Raw genomic sequence first — 21180 nt, forward strand, 5'->3', positions numbered from 1 at the left:
AGAAGCCTCTCGTCCCCACTCAGCACTTGCAACTCATAGATTAAAATATGGCGGCCTATTGTAAGATTTTCTTGAGTTGAAACTTGAGTAATTTGATCTACGTGAGCTTGTGTATGGGAAAGGCTTTATTGGCTCTTTCACACTGATGAGATTTACTCCTTGGGTTTCAAAATGTGGCACCGAATAAAGGACTTTTTTTCTTTTTTTTTCAATATTTGATTGTATTGAAGAAATTCTGCTATTTTCAAGCGCATATGTAGCTTATGCAGGACTATTTCTGAGTGCAACCCGGTAATTTCCTGGAGTGTAGAGTAGTTGAATCCCACACAGGTTAAAAATAAAAGGCCTCAGATCTTTACTGCCATCAGCACTTTCGTATTGACCCCACACGCAGATATTTTGCTGCTGGATTTCTCTGCAAACTGCGATTCAAAGTGATCCACCGTCACTGATTTTCACAGCAGGCTTATGTCAGGCAGGCTTGCATTTGGCATTCTTGTATTGCTGCACTGCAACAAGGGATGTTTTGACTCGCACGAAGGCCTTTTAGATGTTTGGGTATAAAGATGTCGTAGTTTTACACCATTTTGTCCCGACTGACCATATTAATGCAATTATTGTTGTTCCAAGTGTCTCCCGATGTATTTTCTTTAATCTGTAATGTGTGTTCACTTTTTTTTTCTCTTTGTGTAATCAAGTTCCACCTTGATTTATTATCTTCACATGCGAACACGCACGTTTTGCACACAGATCCTGTTTTACAGCGTTATTTACCAGACGTTTCCCCATTTTTCTGGCGTGTACACAGGCGGTGTGTGAGATGGGACACTAATTTGCATTCTGACAATGATTTCTGGTGAGATTACACCAAGCTGATTGATGGCCACGTGGTTGCCCCAGAAACCACCTTGGGCGATGTGATATGACTCTCCCGTTATCAGACACTATAGCATATTCCTGTAGTCAATCTTCCCAAATGGGCGTTCTCAAAAGATATCCGCCATCCGTGGGCCTTGACTGGTAATGAAAGAGAGCCTTTTCCACTAGAATTTATGAATGCAGTTCATTTCAAAGCCGAAAGAATTACAAAGAGATAAAGTTCCATTATTCACTCATATAGACAAGACTTTAGTCTGGACACATGATGGCAGAATTTGGTGGTTTTTTTAGGGAATCAATTCTATTGTTAAATCATAATGTCGGATGGATCAGGATGGAATATGTATGCATTAAAAAAAAGAAGACAAATGGAGCACACCAGGTTTGATCAAAAACATTCAGAGATTGTTTCTTTGGTTTCTGAAGCGTTGGCTGGCAATTTCACAAATTTGACACCAAATGTTACGCGTGTTTTCTGCTCTGGTCCATGGTGAAATTGCAAAATACTTAAGCGCCAAGGTCACAAAATTCCATACCAACACAGGTGCTGATGTTGTTCAAGCGACAAAACTTGGAATTCTTATTCAAGAAAGTTCATGCTTCCACACGCTCCATGCACATTACTGCACTCCTCTCCGTTCGTGCACAACAGGAACATTCAAACCTACACAACATCTGTCAGGTGAACCGGAATATGTGGCCTCATCACCCATCGGTGTTATACCTATGGGAGCAAATCCCTGCAGCCAGCTTCCAAATCCTTGTGGACAATACCCATGGTGTTTGGGTTTCCAAGTACTTTTGGCCATGTGGTGTACAAACAAAATATATTTTCCACATGAATTGTGTTTGATTCTCCCCTGCTTAAAAAAACAACAAAAAAAACCTAGGCCAATTGTTCACACCATATGTGATGGGAAATTGTGTGAAATTCATCAGCAAAATGGGAGAACAGAAAGTGCTGAGAGATTCAATGGGGCTGTAGCTTCCTGATGGATAAATGAAGCGTCCAAGCACGTGCAGGTTTTACAGCGAACTCCACCGCGCCATCCGTCAGCCTTAATGGTTGTTAGCATTACGGAGTAACCGGGTGTAATCATTTTTACAGGCTGTTGACAGTATGGAAGGACTTGTATGTAAATGTTGATGATTGCTGATTCTAACAGGCCGTCAGAAGTGTGAGAAGGTGCAAGTGTGTTTTTCTTCCATTTACACTCGCCGTGTCTAATGTACTACAGGACGCTGAAGAAACATGAATATGAAAAGTTTGCTGACACGGTTGGCAACTGACATCTGTAACTAAGCATGACAAGGCCAAGGAGCATGAAACATAACCGCATTAGTTTGTGGTTTTTTTTTAAAGTTAGGTTAAAAAAAAAAAAATCCCATGATGCACTTAAGTATTTCCCCAATGTGTGTAAACTTCTTTATACTCAGAAGTTAGGCTAACATTGGCGTGTTTCTCTTTCATCTAATTGAATTTGCTTACATTCTTGCAACCCCAGCAAATGTTAGTCTTTCTCATCCTCGCAGCCCTTCTCTTGTCCCATTACAAATACTGAAAATATGAACAAAAATATAAGCAAAGCACATTACATTTTCCCCTTTATAATACTCTCATTTCTATTTCTGTCTTCTACCTGGATTATTACCTGCTGACGATGGTGATTTATTCATTTTTTTTTTGTTATTTTTAGGGGGAAATATACCTCCGGCCTCAGTTTAATCATGATAATACCATAGTAGGCTATCATCTATGTTGCCATTAAGTTCATATTGTTCAAAATTTTTGAGTCGTAATTAAAATAATCAATCGTCAGTTTCGGAGGGCGTTTCGGCCCAACAAATGGAGCGACAGCTGTCATTTCTGCTCCTGACTGCAAATACGAAGCTTGTTTTTTTTTCTACCATCGTCTGAAATAATGGAATCCTTATTTTGAAAACAACTAAGACTTTTAAGTGGTACTTTCTTATTTTCGAGTGCATATGTAGCCTATACTGGAATGGCGAGTTTGACAGGTGTAGCAACAGATGTATGAACAAATGGTCAATTTATATTAAATAAGAAGCTATTGACTGACAGTTTTTAGTGAATAATTCTTACCTCTGAAAATAATGCATTAAACACAGCGGGGAACAATTGTCCCATCTGTTTGCTCTCGTTAGTACAAGCCTACGTGTCAAACCTAACTACTGCTTGCATTAAAAGTTGCAAAGGCTTCATTGTCAAGGTCAAGTAAAGTCCTCTTTAAAACACTAATTGCATATCTAACCTACAGTGTCTCTGATATATTATCGTATATAAATCAGAGAGAATAGGCAAAATGATAAAAAAAAAAAAGAAAGTCAAAACAAAAAGTGCACGCAGGCTTTGATTTTCAGTTCTCATACTTTGCTCGACTCATGTTCACATCCTTTTGAACTGCTCAAGTGTGAGTAGCCGGAGCAGCTGCTGTGCTGTGGGAACTCATCATCCGTCCCTGAGCGGAGCAGAGCAGGTTAAAGTGATGAATCTGATCCAAGTTCCTGACAAACGCCTGCTGTTCAAGGCAACTGTTTCATTAATATTCAGATGTGCTTACTGGCTCTGTCATGGGGTGGAGGGAAGCGAAAGTCCCCCGAAGTTGGAAAATAATTGCGGTAACTTTTCCATTTTGCTTTGCCAACTGCCACTGAAAAGGGACTGTCTGCATGGTAATATAGTTTACAATTTACTGTGTGTCATAGTTCATTAGGATGTGAGCTCCCGAAATATGAATTTAAAAGATCACTACTCTTTTCACTTGCAAGACCTTTCAGCTGAGATTTAGCGTCTGCGTAAAAGCTCAAGTAAGGAAAGTAAAACTTCTTTTACAAGCAAACGAAAGAAAAGAAAAGTACACATAGCAGCAAAAATATTGGCATTTTTCTAACCAAACACCACATTAGTTCACGATCTTTCCAGCTCTGTATGTGGCAGTGATACAGTCCAATATACCTCCTGCACAGAAGCTGCAAGATTAATGTGCACTTTACATTCCCGTGCGCTGTTTTTTTTCCGGCCTCAGAATTCATTAGACGCGGTAACGATTGCTGTGACAGTCCGGGTCGCGGAAGGTCAGCACGAGCCTCTTATCTACATTATGGAGCTCCACGCCAGCGGAGAAGTGCACCCGCCATTTGTTTGGAGAGAAGAATTGTTCGAGATGCAAATCAGTTGATAGTGCACTGAAATAGTTGCTTCCCGCTGCTCGGTAATGATTTTCAAATATGTCTGGTTCACTCATCACTTTTAACCTGCGGCTAAAATGAGCCGCATTTGAACTCGAACTTACTTCGAACCTTTTCTTACCACTTTCTCGAAATGATAAAAATCAGTTAAAGACGAAGCCAGTTCTATCAGGAAAGGATTTAGTGGCCGTCTCGGTTTCCTGGATTCAATTTAGTTTGAGGGTGATATTGCTGACGGTAATTTTATTCCTCTTTGAAACTAGTCCAGTATCTCTCGGGCTGTCATTAAAAGGGCAAAAGACAACAGTGACAGCAGCATGGAGGATATCATGGCATCAAGTAATTAAGTTGATAATGAAACCATCGATTTGTCCTGCGAAGGTCTCGGTTGAGTTTATTGTGCTGGATGACTGCCGTCACCAGAATGAAGCTCGTTCTCTGGTCTCACTCCACTGAGGATCCAGGCCAATCAATCCTGGATTTGGGCTAGTTTTAATCACTTTTGTCTAAAAGGCTTCCCGGCTCGTCATAGAGGCTTGGCTTGGACGCCACCCAAGTCCCAAAAACACTGCAACGAACGTTCACACGCGTTCAGTTGTTCTGTTAACACTCCGCACTCACGCAGTCACTGTAATGTAAAGAATGCAAATGCCACTCTATAGATTGAGCGTGTACAGGCATTACCGTTCTTGACTGCCTTGAGGGAACAGATGGGTTAACAGAATGGATAAACTCGTGCGTGAAGGCCCGATCATCGGGTCTTTTGCTTGGAAAAGTTGCTTTGGCTCCGAGTTCGCGTTTACAGGAGTCGTATGCAGCGGCAGTTTGGTTTATACTTGTACACCAGAGTGCCGTTGTTATATCGGATGATATCTTGGCAAGTGTGCAATCTGATGTGCGCGAGAAAGCTGCGCGTCTCAGAATGACATCATGTCGGCTGGTTCAAGGCCAGAAGAACGCATGTCCGACGCTCGTCTCGTCCCTCGGGCCGACACGATCGACGTTCACTTTGTGTAGCAAAGCAGAGAGTTGAGGAAGTTGAAGGTTGAGGGGGGTCATCGGGCTTTTTGAACGCAGCATGTCATTTTCATGCAGGACACCAGTATTTGCCCGTTTTACGTTTGCGTAGGGTCACCCGACCGTCACTATATCGCTTAAGAATTTGCCGTAACCGCAAACTTTTCCTCCGCTAATACTGTCGTTGCCACGCACCGATATTCCAGCAAGAATTTTAAAAGAAGTCGCCTCTGTGTGTCGTTTTTGCATTTATTTCTTTGTGCATTCATTCGCTCGTCTGCAGGATTGAACGTCACAAACGTCGTCGATATTCCGCGCGCCGTGTCTCCGCGGCCGTTTTGATTTTGGCCGGCCGTGTACCGTAGCGAACTCTCCACCGGAGTCGGGCGGCGGCGGCGGCGGCGGCAGCCAGCACTCCAGCAGCACGTTTTCTCTCCCCAGCAGAGCTCCCATGCAGCCCTGTAGCTTTGCCAGCTGTCTGCTCCGTGACAGTCAACTGCCCCTTTTTTTTTTTTTTTTTTTGCTGTGGAGCTTCACTGCGTTAAAGCACTTAGCCATCCCTGGCCGACCATTTTCTCGGAGAGTCTTCACATCAGGCAGCTGCCGTCTGCCTCTGCACGGCCAACATTGTTGTTACAGATGTCCTTGGCCGCCACTCACCTGTACGTGACGAATTCCAACTTGGCCCCGACGTGTCTCGTCGAGGAATAAACCGCACGGTGGGGCGGGGGGGGGATTAAATATTGCGTACGGTGTGCGGTGCGGGGGGCCAGCTCGCGGGGTTGGATGGAGTTTTATTTGTCACGTTTGATCCATAAACCCTGATTAAATGTGGAGCCTGCAGCAAAGCGTAGCTACTCCTTAAAGCATCACAGACCTCCGTGGGGTTGTTGGGAAATCAGTCAAACATGCAGACGCGGTAACGAAGAAGCACAGCCAGCTACCCGTCTCTGCAACCGCTGCGTTCTCCCTCTGTCAGCAGTCCAGCTGGTGTCGAGGGAGCCCGGTGCCCCCATTAGGTTGTTTTGACAGTCTTATCCACAGTAATTAATACCAGGCACTTTTAAATGAGATTTAAGACGTGCTGTTTGTGCTTCCCAGCTGGGAGAACCTGCTCTCGGTGAACTGTGAGTTTAAAACACTCGGCTCCCTTGGTTGCATCATCACTGTACAGTTGGTTTTTTTTTCACTACAGTAAACATTAAAAGTCTATATTCAGAGGTTTTTCAGACCGTTATTGATTTGTAAACTTGGAGAGAGAGAACTTGAGGTGGCCTCCATCTTAAAAAGCTGTGAATACAAAAGAAAATGGGTAAAGATAGCTAAAAAAATATATTTTCACCACACACTGGAAATACAAAATGTTCGAGTCACATGATGCTGTTGAACATAATCCACGCTAATTACATCTATGTAATTATTCTCCTTTTATCTATGCCTCCTTTGTGATGTGTGCTGATTTCAATAAAAGGAATCAGTGGGGGTGGGGGGGTAATGTCATTGTATTCGCACATTCATTATAATTGAACAGCTCTATTTCACATGCGATAAACAAGACATTTGCAGTTATGAGGACGGCACATAAAACCCTTAAGTTTTTAAAGTTGCCGTTTCATCATCTGACTGTGCAGAGAACAAGAATAATCTAAGTGGTGATACTGTGGCTGTTTCAATACTGTGCCTGGTGGTTTTTGCCCTTTCATTGTTTTAATAGAAGTAATGCAGCAAGTTCAAAGCTTTATTTTTTTTGGGCTCTGTAAATTTAGGACATTCAATTTTAAGTCATTGTTGCTACTTTTAGTGGAAACTGAGGACAAGTTTGTTTACTTTTTCAACTCTCGACCCCTTCAAATGGCCACATTTCTTTTGAAATTCATTTTTAAACAAGTATAACTATGTAGTTATGAAGTATAACTAAACACAAAGGTTGTCATAGTAAAACAACCTGATATCTTGACAAAGGGTGTAATATACCTGATAGGCCACTAGAGGATAGCAAGCGCCACATGTTTGCTTCGTGTCACATTTTTGCCGCACGGTACCCCGAAAAATCACGTGGTTAAGGTTACGCACCAAAACTACATCGGTTTAAAAACGATCCACGTCAGCCACTCCTGAAATCGATACTTGGCCTCCTGAATGAAAAATCCACACCTTACACCAACCGCCATCCCTGTGACGTTCGGCACGATACCGTCCGTCTAATGACCGCTTTCAGGTGATGTTCGTTCCCAAGACGACGCCAAAGACAAGCTGCCCTCTAGTTGACGGCGGGTGTATTGCGTGCTTTGTCGCGATACTGCGTTGAGTAAAAAAAATACGCACGCACAGATCTGCTGTGTGTTTGTACAATAAGTGTGAATAAAAAGTATCTCAAACAAACTTTTCAGTCACCCAAAGTCGTTCATAAATCAACCAACATGAGTCCGCTTCAGATGATGAGTATCTTTTATAAATAAGGACAGGAGAATGGTATCACTGAGCTTCTTCTTTAAACAAGGAGGACAGATAGATTTCCATTCTCTCAAAATAACTTTGGTTATTAATAGTTAATAATTCAATTAACCTTTAACTATAAAGCATTAAAGCCTGGGACTCATATGGTAGTTTTAGAGAGCTTCTAAGTGTATTTTCCAGAACTTTCTTTTTAACTTTAGCCAAGCTTGGTCTTCTTATTTGTTAAACTTGGGAAAAGTTGAAAACATTTTTTTAATCTTATTTATTCAATAAAAAGTCAAAGGAACGTATTTAAACAAACTCTCTTGGAACTGAATAACTTTCTTCACCTTTCTTCTTTACTATAGTGACCGCTCACATTTATCTTCCGACCCCGCTTCAGAGGTCTCAACCCATAGGTTGGGAACCACCAATGTACAGACACAACAAGACTGACACCGGAAATGTTTGGTCACTTTGATAGACTAGAAGTGGATGATATTTTAGTGCCACCAAACCTCTTCGTGCAGCCAAGAACACACAGGATGGTCGCCAGAGACTGGGTTCACAGTTATGAGATAAAAAAAAAGTCCATCGTTCACGACAACAAAACTGGGAAGCGTTTGAACAGACAGACGTGCAAACCTGAGAATATTTATAAGTGCTCGTTCATGATCGCGGCGGCTTTTTTTTTTTTTTTTTTAATGACCGTGAAACACGTAAATGCAGCACCAGCTGAGTGTGGAGACTGTTTCTCACCAGCCATCATCAGTTTACGGGCTGTCCGTCACGTTTTCAAATCTTTCTCAGCAGCGGGGACTGAAATGCACCGACTGCCAAATCCCCCCCCCCCCCACACACACACACACTGACGAATGTGGAAGAAGGATTTTTCTGTTTCTCTGAAATTAAGAGAACGACTGATCCTCTGCGCGTCTCCCAATCAGCTCCAACTCACCTCCCATCTGCGCGTTAATTTAATTTAATCTAATCTAATCAGACCTATCACTCTATGATCTACTGATTTGTGTGCGCGGAAAGGAAGAGATCTGCCGATGTGCATTTTCTTCCACCGGGGGTGTGGGAGAGGGGGGGGGGGGGAGCCCACGTTGTTGTTTTTTTTTTTTCTTTTTTTCTTAATCAATCCGTGAGGTTGTAAGCCCACCCATTTATGAACTGGCTCGCTATCTGAGGGGGTCTGGCTTTGGGAACTGGCGGGCACGGAGAGCTGACAGACGCTGTCCAAAAAAAAAAAAAAAAAGTCCAACAAATTCAACCTTACGGCAGCAGATCGGAGAGAGAGGAGGACACACACACACAAAAAACAATGAAGGAAAAGAGTCTGATTGAGACTGCGAAAATGCAGGGCAACGTCATGGTAAGGTGGCTTTTCTTCTTTCTTTTTTTTTGGGGGGGGGGGACTCGTTCATATTGCATGACGCGCGATTAATTTCCTCCCTTATTTAAAAAAAAAAAAAAAGAAAAAAAAAAAGAGAAAAATATGTGTCGCAAGTGTCCCGTTTCCGTTATCCGCACGCTCTTTTCCACGCACGTCCGACGCCTTTCATGTGTTTACCGTTTCCTCTTTGTATCTGTTACAACCCATGTGAGCTGATTTCTACAGTTCACGCCCTTTTTTTTTTTTTTTTTTTTTTTTTTGGGGGGGGGGGGATTTTCACGTGTCCGTTCCTGCTTGCGAGTACAACCGATCTAATAACGGAGTCAGTGAGGACGTCAATCCCCAGTTAAAGGGAGTTGGAAAGTTAAAAAAAAAAAAAAAAATGTTATGGGGCTGTTTCATAATGACTGCAGAGTTTTTGGCTTTGTCTCCTTTTGCCTGGTGAAGCTTCTGAGGGCAGAGGTAACCTTTTGCCCAAGGAGGGTCCCATTAATATTTTACTGCATCTAAAGCTGTGAGGTGCAGGATATATTGCCCCGGCTTGTCCTTCTGCTGGGAGCTCTGTGGACGTACGCATGAGGGGAGTGAATACCAAGTGTCCTTTTGGCGGGCTCTTTTAGTTGTTAACGGCCACTATTAATGCCTCCTTAAAGCTTTTGTTTTGTTTAATTTACGTTTTTTTTTTTATGATTATTTTTTGGAATTTTTTTTTTATTGTGGTGCATTAAGACATTAGTTCATGCCTCTGCTGATGTTGTCCAAACGCGACTGACTCACTGAAATTCTCCTCAGACCAACTTTGTTCCCGGGCGGTTCAAGTTCCGACGGTGATTTTTCGATTTCTTTATTTTATGGCTGAGCAAGCGTCGCTCTGCGAACACTCGGGGGCCATCTCTGAAGATGTGGAGCACAGCTGTGTGGAGTCAGGCTTTTCCTTCGCCGAACACCGTCTTTCCCGCCTCCCCCCCCCCCTCCCTCCTCCCCCCCCGTGGCCTAATTTTGTGCAGAGTGTGTTTATCTCTTTCATCCTGGCATAATGAAAAGTAAACACGGGTGTATTTTGGTCAGTTTCCATGGGAGAAAGTCACTCCTTTGCCAAGTGAGACGTAAAGTGATTTTTTGTTGTTGTTGTTGTTTTGTTTTGTTTTCATTCTAATTGAAGCAGCACACGTCCACGGGCAAAAAAAATAAATAATAATAATCTGCCTGTCAGCACCTCTAAATCTCACTTATTAAGACATATCCTGCGGAATAAACAACGAGTGGTGATTTTTTTTTTTTTTTTACTGGGGTTTATGTGCAGAGCTACTTCTTTGCAACCATATTGGCCCCCCCTGAAAACCTGGAGGTTTGACCTTCAGTGGCGCTTCGGTTGCCGTTTTGTGGGTCGCTCTTTCACCGAGTGACGCGTTGCGGTCTCTCTGGTCTGATCTACAGGCGGTGGCAACGGATCACAGGAGACTAAAGGCCAGTAAACACGGATGTAAGTTATGCTGGATTTAAAACGCCTGAAAAAAATGGATCCTTGCATATCTTTTATGAGAAAGTTCAACATATTTTTTTTTTTTTTTGTCTTTGCGATGTTTTGATGTGTAAAACAAACCAAGGAAATTCACCTCGGGGGGGATCGTTAGCGTCTAGGTTACTCGCAAGAAACTGTCTTCTTCATAAAGTCCGTCGTTAAAGTGGAAACCCCTCGAGAGATCATCCGTCCTTCTAAAAACGGAACAAAACTTGAGATTTTTCCAAGCTAATACCCGAGAGTTGGAGCAGCGACGTTTGCAGGAATGCCGTGAACACGCGGTGAAGCTGTCCTTAGTTTTCAAACGGTTGTGGCTTTAGCTCTCGAGAGAAGTCGGCTACCAGAATCTCGACCATTTCGGCGTCCATTTTGGCCTCTTACTGTTTTGGCCTGCGACCCGTCGACAGAAGTGTTTTTGTCCAGAACTCCAAACCGGGAACTCGCAGTGACGAAAGTCAAGTTTATTTCAAAAAGCAACATTTAGACGCGAGGCAATTCACAGTGCTTTACAGAGGCATGGAAATCCATTCAAAATGAGATATTAAGAAGAAATTATAATGTCGTTATCAGTCCCTGGAAGGAAAAAAAACAACAACAACAACAACCTCTGCACACGCTCACCTTTCCTTTCCTGCATCTATTGATTGGCTGCTTCCATTAACTTACTGATGCATTCATACGCCTGCGTCCCTAAATTCACAGTTTGATTTATGGACTTAGCCAAGTGGAAAATTATTCAACCTGGGGGAGGGAGGGTGTGTGATTTAGCAGGTCGCAACATGGACGGTAACACGATGATGAAAGCGGACGTGGCGCTTCGGTCTTCAGCGTGACAGGTTTATTACACCGTACTTGTGGGACGGAGGCCAACTTGAAGCGCCTCGGTGGGGAAGTCTCTTGGTAACGGGGGGAGGGGAGGGGGAGGGGGGGGGTCTCTCTCCAGCTCTCCAGCCTTCATTCGTTTTTCGCTGCGTTTGTGTGGAAATTATTCCCCCGACATGGCAAACATCCTCCTTCGAGGGCACAGACGGCAGCGTCGGTGAACAGCCAATAATTTGCTTCCCTCGGCTGAAATAAAAAGCGCGATGGGCTGAGAGATTTCCGTCTGCAGAAAGAAAAGCATTCAAAACGCTAATCAGCGCGGGTCCGGTTGTCGTGGTTATGTTTGGAGTCCTCAGCTTTAAGTAAACAGCGGCGCTCCTGCGGTGGGGACCGCCGTCGCCTCATTAACTTCAAAGTGTGTGCGGCTGCGTGATGCGGAGATTCACCTGGCGCCACCTTGACTTTTGAAGTATTAGAAAAGGTCACTGTTGGGGTTTCTCTCGAAAGTTATTTTTGTTTTACAATTATTAATACTAATATTCAAAGCGAATGTTGTTGTTTTTTATTACTACTCGGTAGAAAAATGAAATCACCTGCCCAATAAAAACGTCCATTTCATCACACTGTTCATTATCCTGGAATCATAGTCATTGCTTGGATGTTGGAAGGCTAAAACTCACGTTGAACTCATGACCCGATACACAGTGAGGAAAACGTGTCGGTGCTCTCCGATGGACGGACTTCCACTGGAGGCTGAACGTCTTTAAACCTAAGCTGATCTATTAGTCTGACTCTATTCATGTATTATTGCTTTAAGTGCTGCTTTTCTGCCAAAACAAGTTCCTTTTTTTTTAATACCTCAGTGTGATTGCTCCCGACCCCGGTGTTCAGGGAGGTGAAGCTAAAGATGATTAAAGAGGACTTTTAGACTCCTAGAGGATTTTTATTTTTTTATTTTTTTTTTTTAGTATTTCCCCTAATTTTTCTGGAGAATTCAGCTCTTTGGGACTCTGAATCAACAGACAGAGACACTGTATGAACCCCGCGTTGCTGCTGAAACCACTTTTTTTAAATTTATTTATATAAACATGACTTTTCTAATGCATCACAGTTAGATGAAGGATTTTGCCCAATCATATAGATACAGTATATTCACATCCATATAAGGTGAATGGGAAATGGTTTGTACTTTATATAGCGCATTTTCGCATTGGCAGTCTCAAAAGCGCTTTACAATTCACACACACACACACACACACACACACACACACACACACACACACACACACACACACACACACACACACACACACACACACACACACACACACACACTCACACTCACACTCACTCACTCTGAGCTGCTATTGAACACTTCGGCATGTGGACGCTAACGCCACAAGGAAGTAAACAAACGTAAGGTTTCGACCCCGGATTTCAGACCGACTTTTGTCGATTCTTTCACAATATTTCAAACACCAATATTGTGAAACTTGTTCTACTTTGAAACCTTATTAAAAACTCATGCATCTTAATCCTCAGGCCTTAATTAGGACTTTCCAGAACTTCCATATACCACAGTTATTCGCCGGCCCTTTTAAGTGATCCTTTAAAAGCTCCCAGAAGGTGTCCACAAAAAGCCACAACAAAAGGCTGACTGGCTGTTGAGCTGCTGACATTCTGGAGCTACAATTATTCCACCAGACACCAGCGATAAGCTCAACATACAAACTGTCACCTTTATTGAAGATCAGCCTAATTTGCTGCCCGTTATGTTTCCCCCAGAGCGCGGACTGGAAGCAGCTGTTTACACACCGAATGCTGCTGTTTTTTTTGGTTTTTTTTGCACCTCAAACAGCTGCTTGCTGCCGCCGCCGCTGCCTTCAGGCCCATTTGGGGCGCGATTTTGATGGAGGACCACCGTGCGTGATTTGGCGCTCCGCTACACAGTTAATGCCTTTCCGATACAAACTTCGTGGCTGCGGGCCAACTTGTAGGTGTTGGGTCAAAAGCTCACTTCGCTTGTTTGTTTGTTTTTAAACCACACGAAGAAGAATTGAAATCGCAGCGGTGCTTGGACACCTCCGCATGCATGCTCCTTTATTGATTGTTGTGCAACGCCGGCTGCACCTTGCACCAGGATTTTTCCAGACATCTGGTATCTGTGCACCCGTTATCCACCGTCTTGTACAGTGAGTGAGTCAGCATTACAATCGCAGCTGTTGCTGCATTCGGAGGCTTTCAGCAAATATCAAACGGGGGTCTGATATACAGTGTTGGACATCGTAGTACAGACATTCTCAACAGCACGGCGTTGGGAAGAAAAAGCTGCGTTGAGCTGCAACTAATGTCCATTTTCAAATATGAAATAACCCAGCAATTATTTTTTTCATAAATTGACTATTTCCTTAATCTGTAAATAAAAAAAAATATATGCCAGAAATATGTTGAAGTTGCAACGATCTAAATCCCCAAATTTAAAAAGCGAAAACCAGCAAAGTGTTCCCTAAAATATTAAATATTAACATACTCGTACATGATCTGCATATCTACTCTCCACTCTATCAGCCTTTATGCTTTTATAATGTACAAAATTGAAAGAAATAGCTGGTCATAAATTGCAAAGCAAATGCTCTTATTTTGAAATTCTCAGTGTGGGCAGGAACACCACATGCCGGCCCATTCATACCGCCCGTGCATGTTTGTGGGATATTTATGTACTTGATTGGGGTCAGCTTTTTTTTTTTTGGGGCCAAATCAGAAAGGCAGCAGTCTGGGACTGAGGGACTTGATTTATAGTGACCTTTATGCAGGCCTCAGTTTTTTCAGCGGTGCCAGTGCACAACAGCAGCATTTCATTAAGCGCACTGGAATCCATCATGCTGCGTGTTTCCCCCTTCGGCTACATTTGTTTGTCGAGCAATCAAGCGAAGCCGGCAGATGGCTGGAGTTATCATCTTTTGCAGCATAGGAGCTGAAATCTTACGACAAGGGTAGTCAGACATTATTTTCCCTGGTCCGAAGTTTTTCTCGTCTTCAGTCACTTTGTTGTCTATTATTTATTTGTTGTTTGTTCATGTGTTCGAGTTGGATAGAAAAGTTAGAGAAGCCCAGAATGCCTGTAATTGGTTTTGAGGGGGCAGTTGATCAATACCAGTGATTCAAGGGTCACTTTTGTCCGACGTTTAACATTCTCGCTTTCGGAGCCTGGATTTGTGTTTCAGAACAAAAAAAAAAAAACAAGGCGTCCTGCTCGCTTTGGTCGCCGCTCTGCTCTCTAATCGGGACGAGCAGGATTATTTTATCACGTTTTGTTCTTAAACCGCGAACAACATCAAAACGGTGTGGTAATTACACCATATTAGTAGATCACAGTCTTCTCTAGACACTTCTGTCCAACCCTTCGCATTTCTATTTTTAGAGTGCAGTGCTCAAAAGCCCAACACACAACCATCGTACACACGAGCAAAAAAGGCTAGAAAAAAACGGTCTAAAAATAGTCTCGGGGCAACGTTTATGAGCTTATAATGTGGAACACATGCTGTAACGTGGCCTCTAAATTGATCAAAATAGAAAGGCATCTACGAGATGGACAACTGAAAACAACTGAAAGATGTTCCTAGACACGGCGTGAGCACAAACTCTCGTGGGTAAGAGCTACAAACAACCCAAATCCTCGACTGCCAATACAGAATGTCAAAGTAATCCTGCTTTTATTGTACCCTCGGCTGGTTGCTCAATGGAAACGGCCTCCGAGGAGTTCACACGTTGTTAAGTTCACGCGGGATCACTAATGCATCTCGTGTCACCACGAGATGCCGCCGAGGCATCGCCACCGACGGGTCTTGTGATATTTTCTTGACTAATTATTTTTTTTTCTATAGAAGGTCTGAAAATTACAAAGTCCTAAAGCGCAAGGTGACGTCTTGAAATGTCCTGTTTTTGTCTGACCGGTTGTTCAGAACCCAAAGACATTCGGTCTACAATAATTTGACAGAAAAAAAAGCAGCAAATCTTCACAACTAATAGACCGGAACCAACTCTGTGTTTTTGCTTAAAAAAAAAAACATTTGCTTAAGCAGTTATCAAAATAATTTCATCTCTCATTAATACAGTAGCTGGCAGGTTTTTGTTTTTTTGTGAAACAGGTAATATAACGTAACACTGACGTTACTTTAGGTAACTCGCGTAGCTATTTCAACCCGAACCGTTAGCTCAGCCTGAGCGAACTGCGACCGCCCCACAGCGTTAACACTTTGTTGCTTCGTCAGCGAGCGGGAAAATCGACCGATGCGTTGAAATATGAATTCACTTTCTGTTTTGAGCATTTATTCCTCAATCAGAGGCAACAATACACCCTGTTTTTTTTTTTTTTTTTTTTTTTTTTCCTGGCTCTACAAGCGGCGAACAGTAAACCATTGTTCGCCTCGGGTTCGCCCGCCCGACATGGCGGTTTGTTGTCAGTGTCTTTCACACCCTGCCAATAGGAACACGCCAGAGGAAACAATGAGTAATAGTATTATTTTGGCTTGAAAAACGCAGCCATTCAAAAGACGAAGGAGACGCGCTCAAAACGTGTGCTGGCAATCGAATCCATATTTGCAGAAACCGAGCGTACACGCTTGTATTGTTGTTCCTTTTTGTTTTTACTCGCACCGAGGAGTTAATTGGATTTCTTAAACGCGCTGCCGTGGCATCACGCCGTGGCCTGCGTCTTGTTCTCACCGCCTCACGAGTGGAAGCGTCCCACATGCAACAAGAGACATTCAGAGGCATTTTTGAGCATCCAGTGTGTGTCGTCTGTTGCACCCCCCCCCCCCCCCCGCCCATCCTCGGCCCTGAGCAATCAATCACCCACTTAGGCCCGGCCTGCGCCATGCTGAGTGCTTCAGCGAAATAATGAGTATACAGTAGGTGAATATTTCATTTCATGCCCGCCCCATCCATGGCCACATTGTTTGCATCTCGCGATCGAGGACCGGCGCTTGTTAAGCTCTGATTGCGGTGACGTTCGTCCTTTTATGAGGAAATGCAGTAATTGGGCTTGTTCAAGTGGCTGTGTTGATTTTTTTTTTTTTCCTGAGGATTTATTCACTGTAGTGGAACGGAGATAGCACCGTTCTGCTCAGTGAACACTCGTAAAGTATGCGAGCGATACATACTCCTTATATGAATTACACTAATGAGGTACATCCAGGTAAAAGACGTTTTTGTCTCATTGATTTCATATGCTTTACAGTCACGAAGGAGAATCAGTATTTTAAAGGAATGTACACCAAACTTCCAATCCTTTTTTATTTATTTTTTTGCTTTATGAAAATAAATTACCCTCCCAATGCCATCCCACACTCCCTCCTCTATGTTTGAGATCTGGCAAGGCTACCGCTGACAGGGAAATATCCTGAATGAGAAAGAAATTCAATTCAGTGTTTATAATTAGATGATTGACACCATGTGTGCTCCTTATTGGACATGTGCACCGTCAGGCATGCTGTCAGGCTGACCTTGTAAAATGAAATCTGGCTTTGTAGAGCGAGAAAAATGAAAAACTTGCAGGCACGTTCCAACTTTTAGAATTTGTCAACTACCAAAATTTCTTTATTATTCACCAGAATAAGGTTTTACTTTCTTGTCAGCAGCTCCATGATGCAGAGCGACAAGCTAACATCCACATATGAACTCACAGCAGGCAATGCTAACATGCCGATATTTGGCAGAAGTAATGTTTATCAGGTTTACAATCGTAGCTGCTGATGCAAAAAAATTCCAAGAGCTACGGCTGATGGGAATCTCATTACTTCGCAGGTATTTGCTCATAAACCAAAGAATTGGATCACCAGTGATAGTAAACTTAATCCTGAAGGCAACATGAACGTGTTATAGACCACTGCACCAAATTTCACAAAATACCATCCAACAGTTTCCAAGACATTTAACTCGAAACCACAAATGTCAACTTCATAGTGGCAGCAGAGTAAAAAGTCACGAGATCATTAAAGTTGGTGGGAAGTGAACATTTTGACCTGCTGGTTATGGTGGACTGGTTCGACATTGCTGCACCATCCGAGGACAGTCTGTCAAGATTTTCGATGTCTGAGCGATCTCGAACGCACCGTCAAGTACAGTTTCCAACATACAGTGGGGTGATAATGAGGTGCAGTAACTCTGCTATGAGCAGCAAAGGAAAGAAGAGCGGCACTCAGGACATCCTTTGAAGGTCCATGCTTGCGTTTCAAAGTAGGGAGCACTTCTAAACATATAAACATTCAAAAATACCCCAAGAGATTAAAAAAATTAAAACCAGAATAATATATATATATATATAAAAAAGAGGAAACAAGTATGTTGCAAAAAGTAAATTTGTCACTTTCTTATTAAAATCGCTGCTGTCGTCCGAGTTCTCCAAACTGTTCCTTCTCTCAGCTGCATTACCGAATAACCTTGACAAAAAATAAATAAAGGTGAAGAAATGATGAGTGTGATGGATCGCCCGTCTCGAGCAAGTCACAAGTCCCTGCAAGTTCATTTTCGTGAAGAATTAATGCAAACTGCCCGCGAGGAGGAAAATTAATCTAAAAGTGTTTGGTAGACTTTGGAAGGTGGACGGCAGGAACTGTACATGCAAATTATTTAATGGGGCAAAAACAGGCAAAACCCGCCAGTATTTTCCCTTCAGTTTCAACACAGTGGAGATACGGATTGTGGAAAAAGTCACCGCAACTCAACATCAGGACATTTTAGAGCAATTTTGTTGTATTTTTTAAACTAATATAGTGAGATTTAGTTCAGTTTTTTTGTTTTTTTACAGGAAGTTTTCCTCCGGTCGTCTGGATGAGCAGAGGTAACAAGATAAATGTTAGAATCAGAGCCCGTGTTTAAGTGATTATACATTACATGGTGACACCCTGTAATCATCGCGACCTACAACGAGAAGGAGGGTTTCAATACAAAAGATAAGTCCCCGGGTTTGTCTCGTGAAGGCCTGTTTCCCTCCCTTAACGGACCAACTTTCTTTTTTTGTGCTCGCCGTTAATGATGATTTCCCTTCAGTAACACTCGTTAAGACTCTGACATGATAAGCTGGTTTCCACCACTTACTCTCAGCACTGAGTGTAATTGCATTTCACAGGCAGACCGGGAGCGCAGAATGAGCGGGCAGATGACTCGACAGCTCAATTTATTTGAAATCACTACCTCTCGCTGCGTCACCACAGTGTTTACTATCTTCCATGTGTACAGATTACATATTTATAGATATGTATTGCTGATGAGGTTGGTAAACGAGACGGTAAACGGCGTGTTTTAAATGTATTTATAGTCGGGGAAACGAGGTGATAAACGGGAGGAGAATTCATGAGTGACGGAAAGGAAGCGAAACGAGCGAGGCCCCCGACTGACAGACAGAGGGGACAGATGGAGAGGGGAGAAAAGATACAGTGCCAAGTTTTTGACTTTCAAATTGGACCAAGCAGTCCAATATGAAGAGGGAGTTTTGGAGACCTATTAAAAACTAAGCTGTGGAAATACACTTTTGCCAAAATTCTGCCAAGATTAGCTGCATTCTGTCAGACTGGGCACCCAAACATCTCTCTCCCTCGGACTCCGACTGGACGCCGAACACTGAAGGCTGGAGATGAAAAATCATCCTGTCTTATATTTGCACATTTGAAATCCTCCAGCCAGAATGGGTCTGGGAAATGTGTCTGAAATTAACCTTCCAATGACATTCATATTGGCTCCAACTGCCTACCGACAGCACTGTTTCATTTTAGGGCTGCGACTGTTCATTATTTATATTATTGTCTTGATTGAGTGTGTGTTCCTTAAAACGTCAGAAGTGGTGGGAAATTCTCATCATAATTTCAAGGCGGAATCTTCAAAGTTCTCGGTTAGCCGAATATATTCAAACCGTAAGGATGTTAACGGCACAAAAAACACAACTCCTCACACAAAAAACAGCAAATGTTTGACATTTTTACTTGAAATGACTTAAAGGTTTAATCAGTTATCGATTACTTCTGCCAGTCAAACGTCATTTTGTGCATTAGTTGATCATATTTTGTTTTTCCTCGCGTCGATCAGACCGCCCCATGTGGGAACTTTGGTTTGCAGCATGTCCCCGCCCCCCTTTATTAGGGGGAAAACAAGTGACCCTCACCACAGACTTGAATGTAAAATAGATAAATTAATTTATAAATGACCCAAAAAACGGCATGTCAAGAAAAATGTCCAAATGCCAAAGAACACGCTAGATAGAGCGAAAAGTTTAATTTGATCCCTCTTCACATCTGATTTGACCTTATTTCCATGTAAAGAGTGGTGCCATTAAGTCCTTCTATTAGGATCTTTTTTTTAGGACATGTTGGGGGGAAAATAAACCAGAGACCAGCATTTTTTTTTTATACTAATTACTAATTACATACTAATCTTCGGCTCATTATTTCAACTGTTTAGTTTAAAATACAATTTAAGAGAAACGTTTCAACGTCCTCCGGGTCACCTTTGCCGTCGATGGAGTATGCGGGATTGTTTTTCCCCAAAAAAGATGATGAGAGGCTGTTCTGGATGATGCAACGCCCGTCTGATGTATTGAAATGAACCTCGGTTCATAATGTGTTTGAGCTTTTTTTTTCTCTTTAATTTGATGATGCTGAGAAATTATAATCCATCTGAAAAGAATATAACACCTCTTAAAACGACTGTCTGTGCATTCACCAGTTTAAAAAAAAAAAAAAAGAAGCTCTACTCTTGTGTCCTTTTCTGCTGTAGGAGGTTGTTTTTTTTTCTTTTTTCGGTAGAAGCTTTATAATCAGCCTGTAGAAGCAGTTTCCTTCCTCTTCCGTTGCCATCAAGAAAGCCGAGATTAATCGTTGCCATTTGATTCCTGGCAGCGGAAGTTTGGGGGAAACTGCCGGCTAGAATTCTGGGTAATGATGTACAGCTCAAATCTAACAGGGTCCTCAGCTCGGCTCTCCAGCCCGAATTCAATTAGCCTTTTTTTTTTTCCCCCTTTCTACTACTCTCTCAGAGTCGTGTCCATCTTGGAAGTAAGCAGCTTCTGTTACGACTGTGACATCAGACAGACGCGCAGCCCGCCTGCCCGCCTGCCTGCCTGCCTGCCCGCCTGCCCGCCTGCCCGCCTGCCCGCCTGCCCGCCCGCCTGCCTGTTCGGCACTGTTGTTGTTACTCCCTGTTGTGTGGCAGAGGTGCCGTCGGCGGTTCTCCGGTTAGAGAGGCTGTCTAATGAGATCATTAAAGCGAGCCCGACAGAAAATGAAAAAGCACCTGTTGTAGAGGGGAACGTTGTGTATTCCCCAAACATTAGAGTGATATTACCTCACGGTGCATTGGGAGAATGCTCAACAACACTGGGAGGACTGCTAAATTAACTTTTGTGCATCCGTTCCTTGTGCAGCTGATAATTATGATATGGGTGTTAGGGGTTCATCGGAATTAATTGGAGGCCTACCGAATGCCTCACGGACTGCCATTTTCTCCACACATTAGACGTAGCACAGAGGGCGCGATCATACCATGCATATTTGAACGGTTCTTTTCTAACTCTGGAGAGTTTTTTTTATTTTTTATTTTTTTTTATGTTTGATTTCCGCAGTCAAAGAGAACCCATTTAAAATGTCTGTGATTCAGCTGTGTGCAGAGTGAGCAGGCATGTGGTTCATTAGGAGCGAAGAAGTAATCCCCAAAACGGCAACAAAGCAAAGACCCTTTAAGATGCAACGTGTGATCGGTGCAATCGGGCCAACGTTTGGAGTCCGATGGACAGCAGTTACTCGCGCTGGCAAAAAGCCGGAGAGCAGTGAAATGAAGCGAGGGAGAGTGCGGGGTCGAGATGCCTGCTCGGTGTGGGCAGAAATATTTCTTTTTGAGGGTTTAT

General features: G+C 42.9%; 1 protein-coding gene across 2 annotated transcripts in view; it reads left to right on the forward strand.

Moving 5' to 3' along the window:
• LOC138619755 (A-type potassium channel modulatory protein DPP6-like) overlaps window positions 1–21180 on the forward strand; it is a 189504-nt gene that overhangs the window by 11504 nt on the left and 156820 nt on the right. The window contains exon 1 of one of the 2 annotated variants that reach the window (XM_069696481.1): window positions 8736–8920. The exons of the other annotated variant lie outside the window; for it this stretch is intronic. Within the exon in view, the coding sequence (XP_069552582.1) occupies window positions 8870–8920 (51 nt within the window). The 5' untranslated portion in view covers window positions 8736–8869. Of the gene's footprint in view, window positions 1–8735; window positions 8921–21180 lie in introns of those variants that run through there. 2 annotated transcript variants of the gene reach the window in all.

The sequence above is a fragment of the Brachyistius frenatus genome, unplaced genomic scaffold (genome assembly GCF_029030835.1).
Source record: "Brachyistius frenatus isolate BFR_SWC_R1_liver_20210118 unplaced genomic scaffold, ASM2903083v1 Contig_21, whole genome shotgun sequence".
NCBI lineage: Eukaryota > Metazoa > Chordata > Actinopteri > Embiotocidae > Brachyistius > Brachyistius frenatus.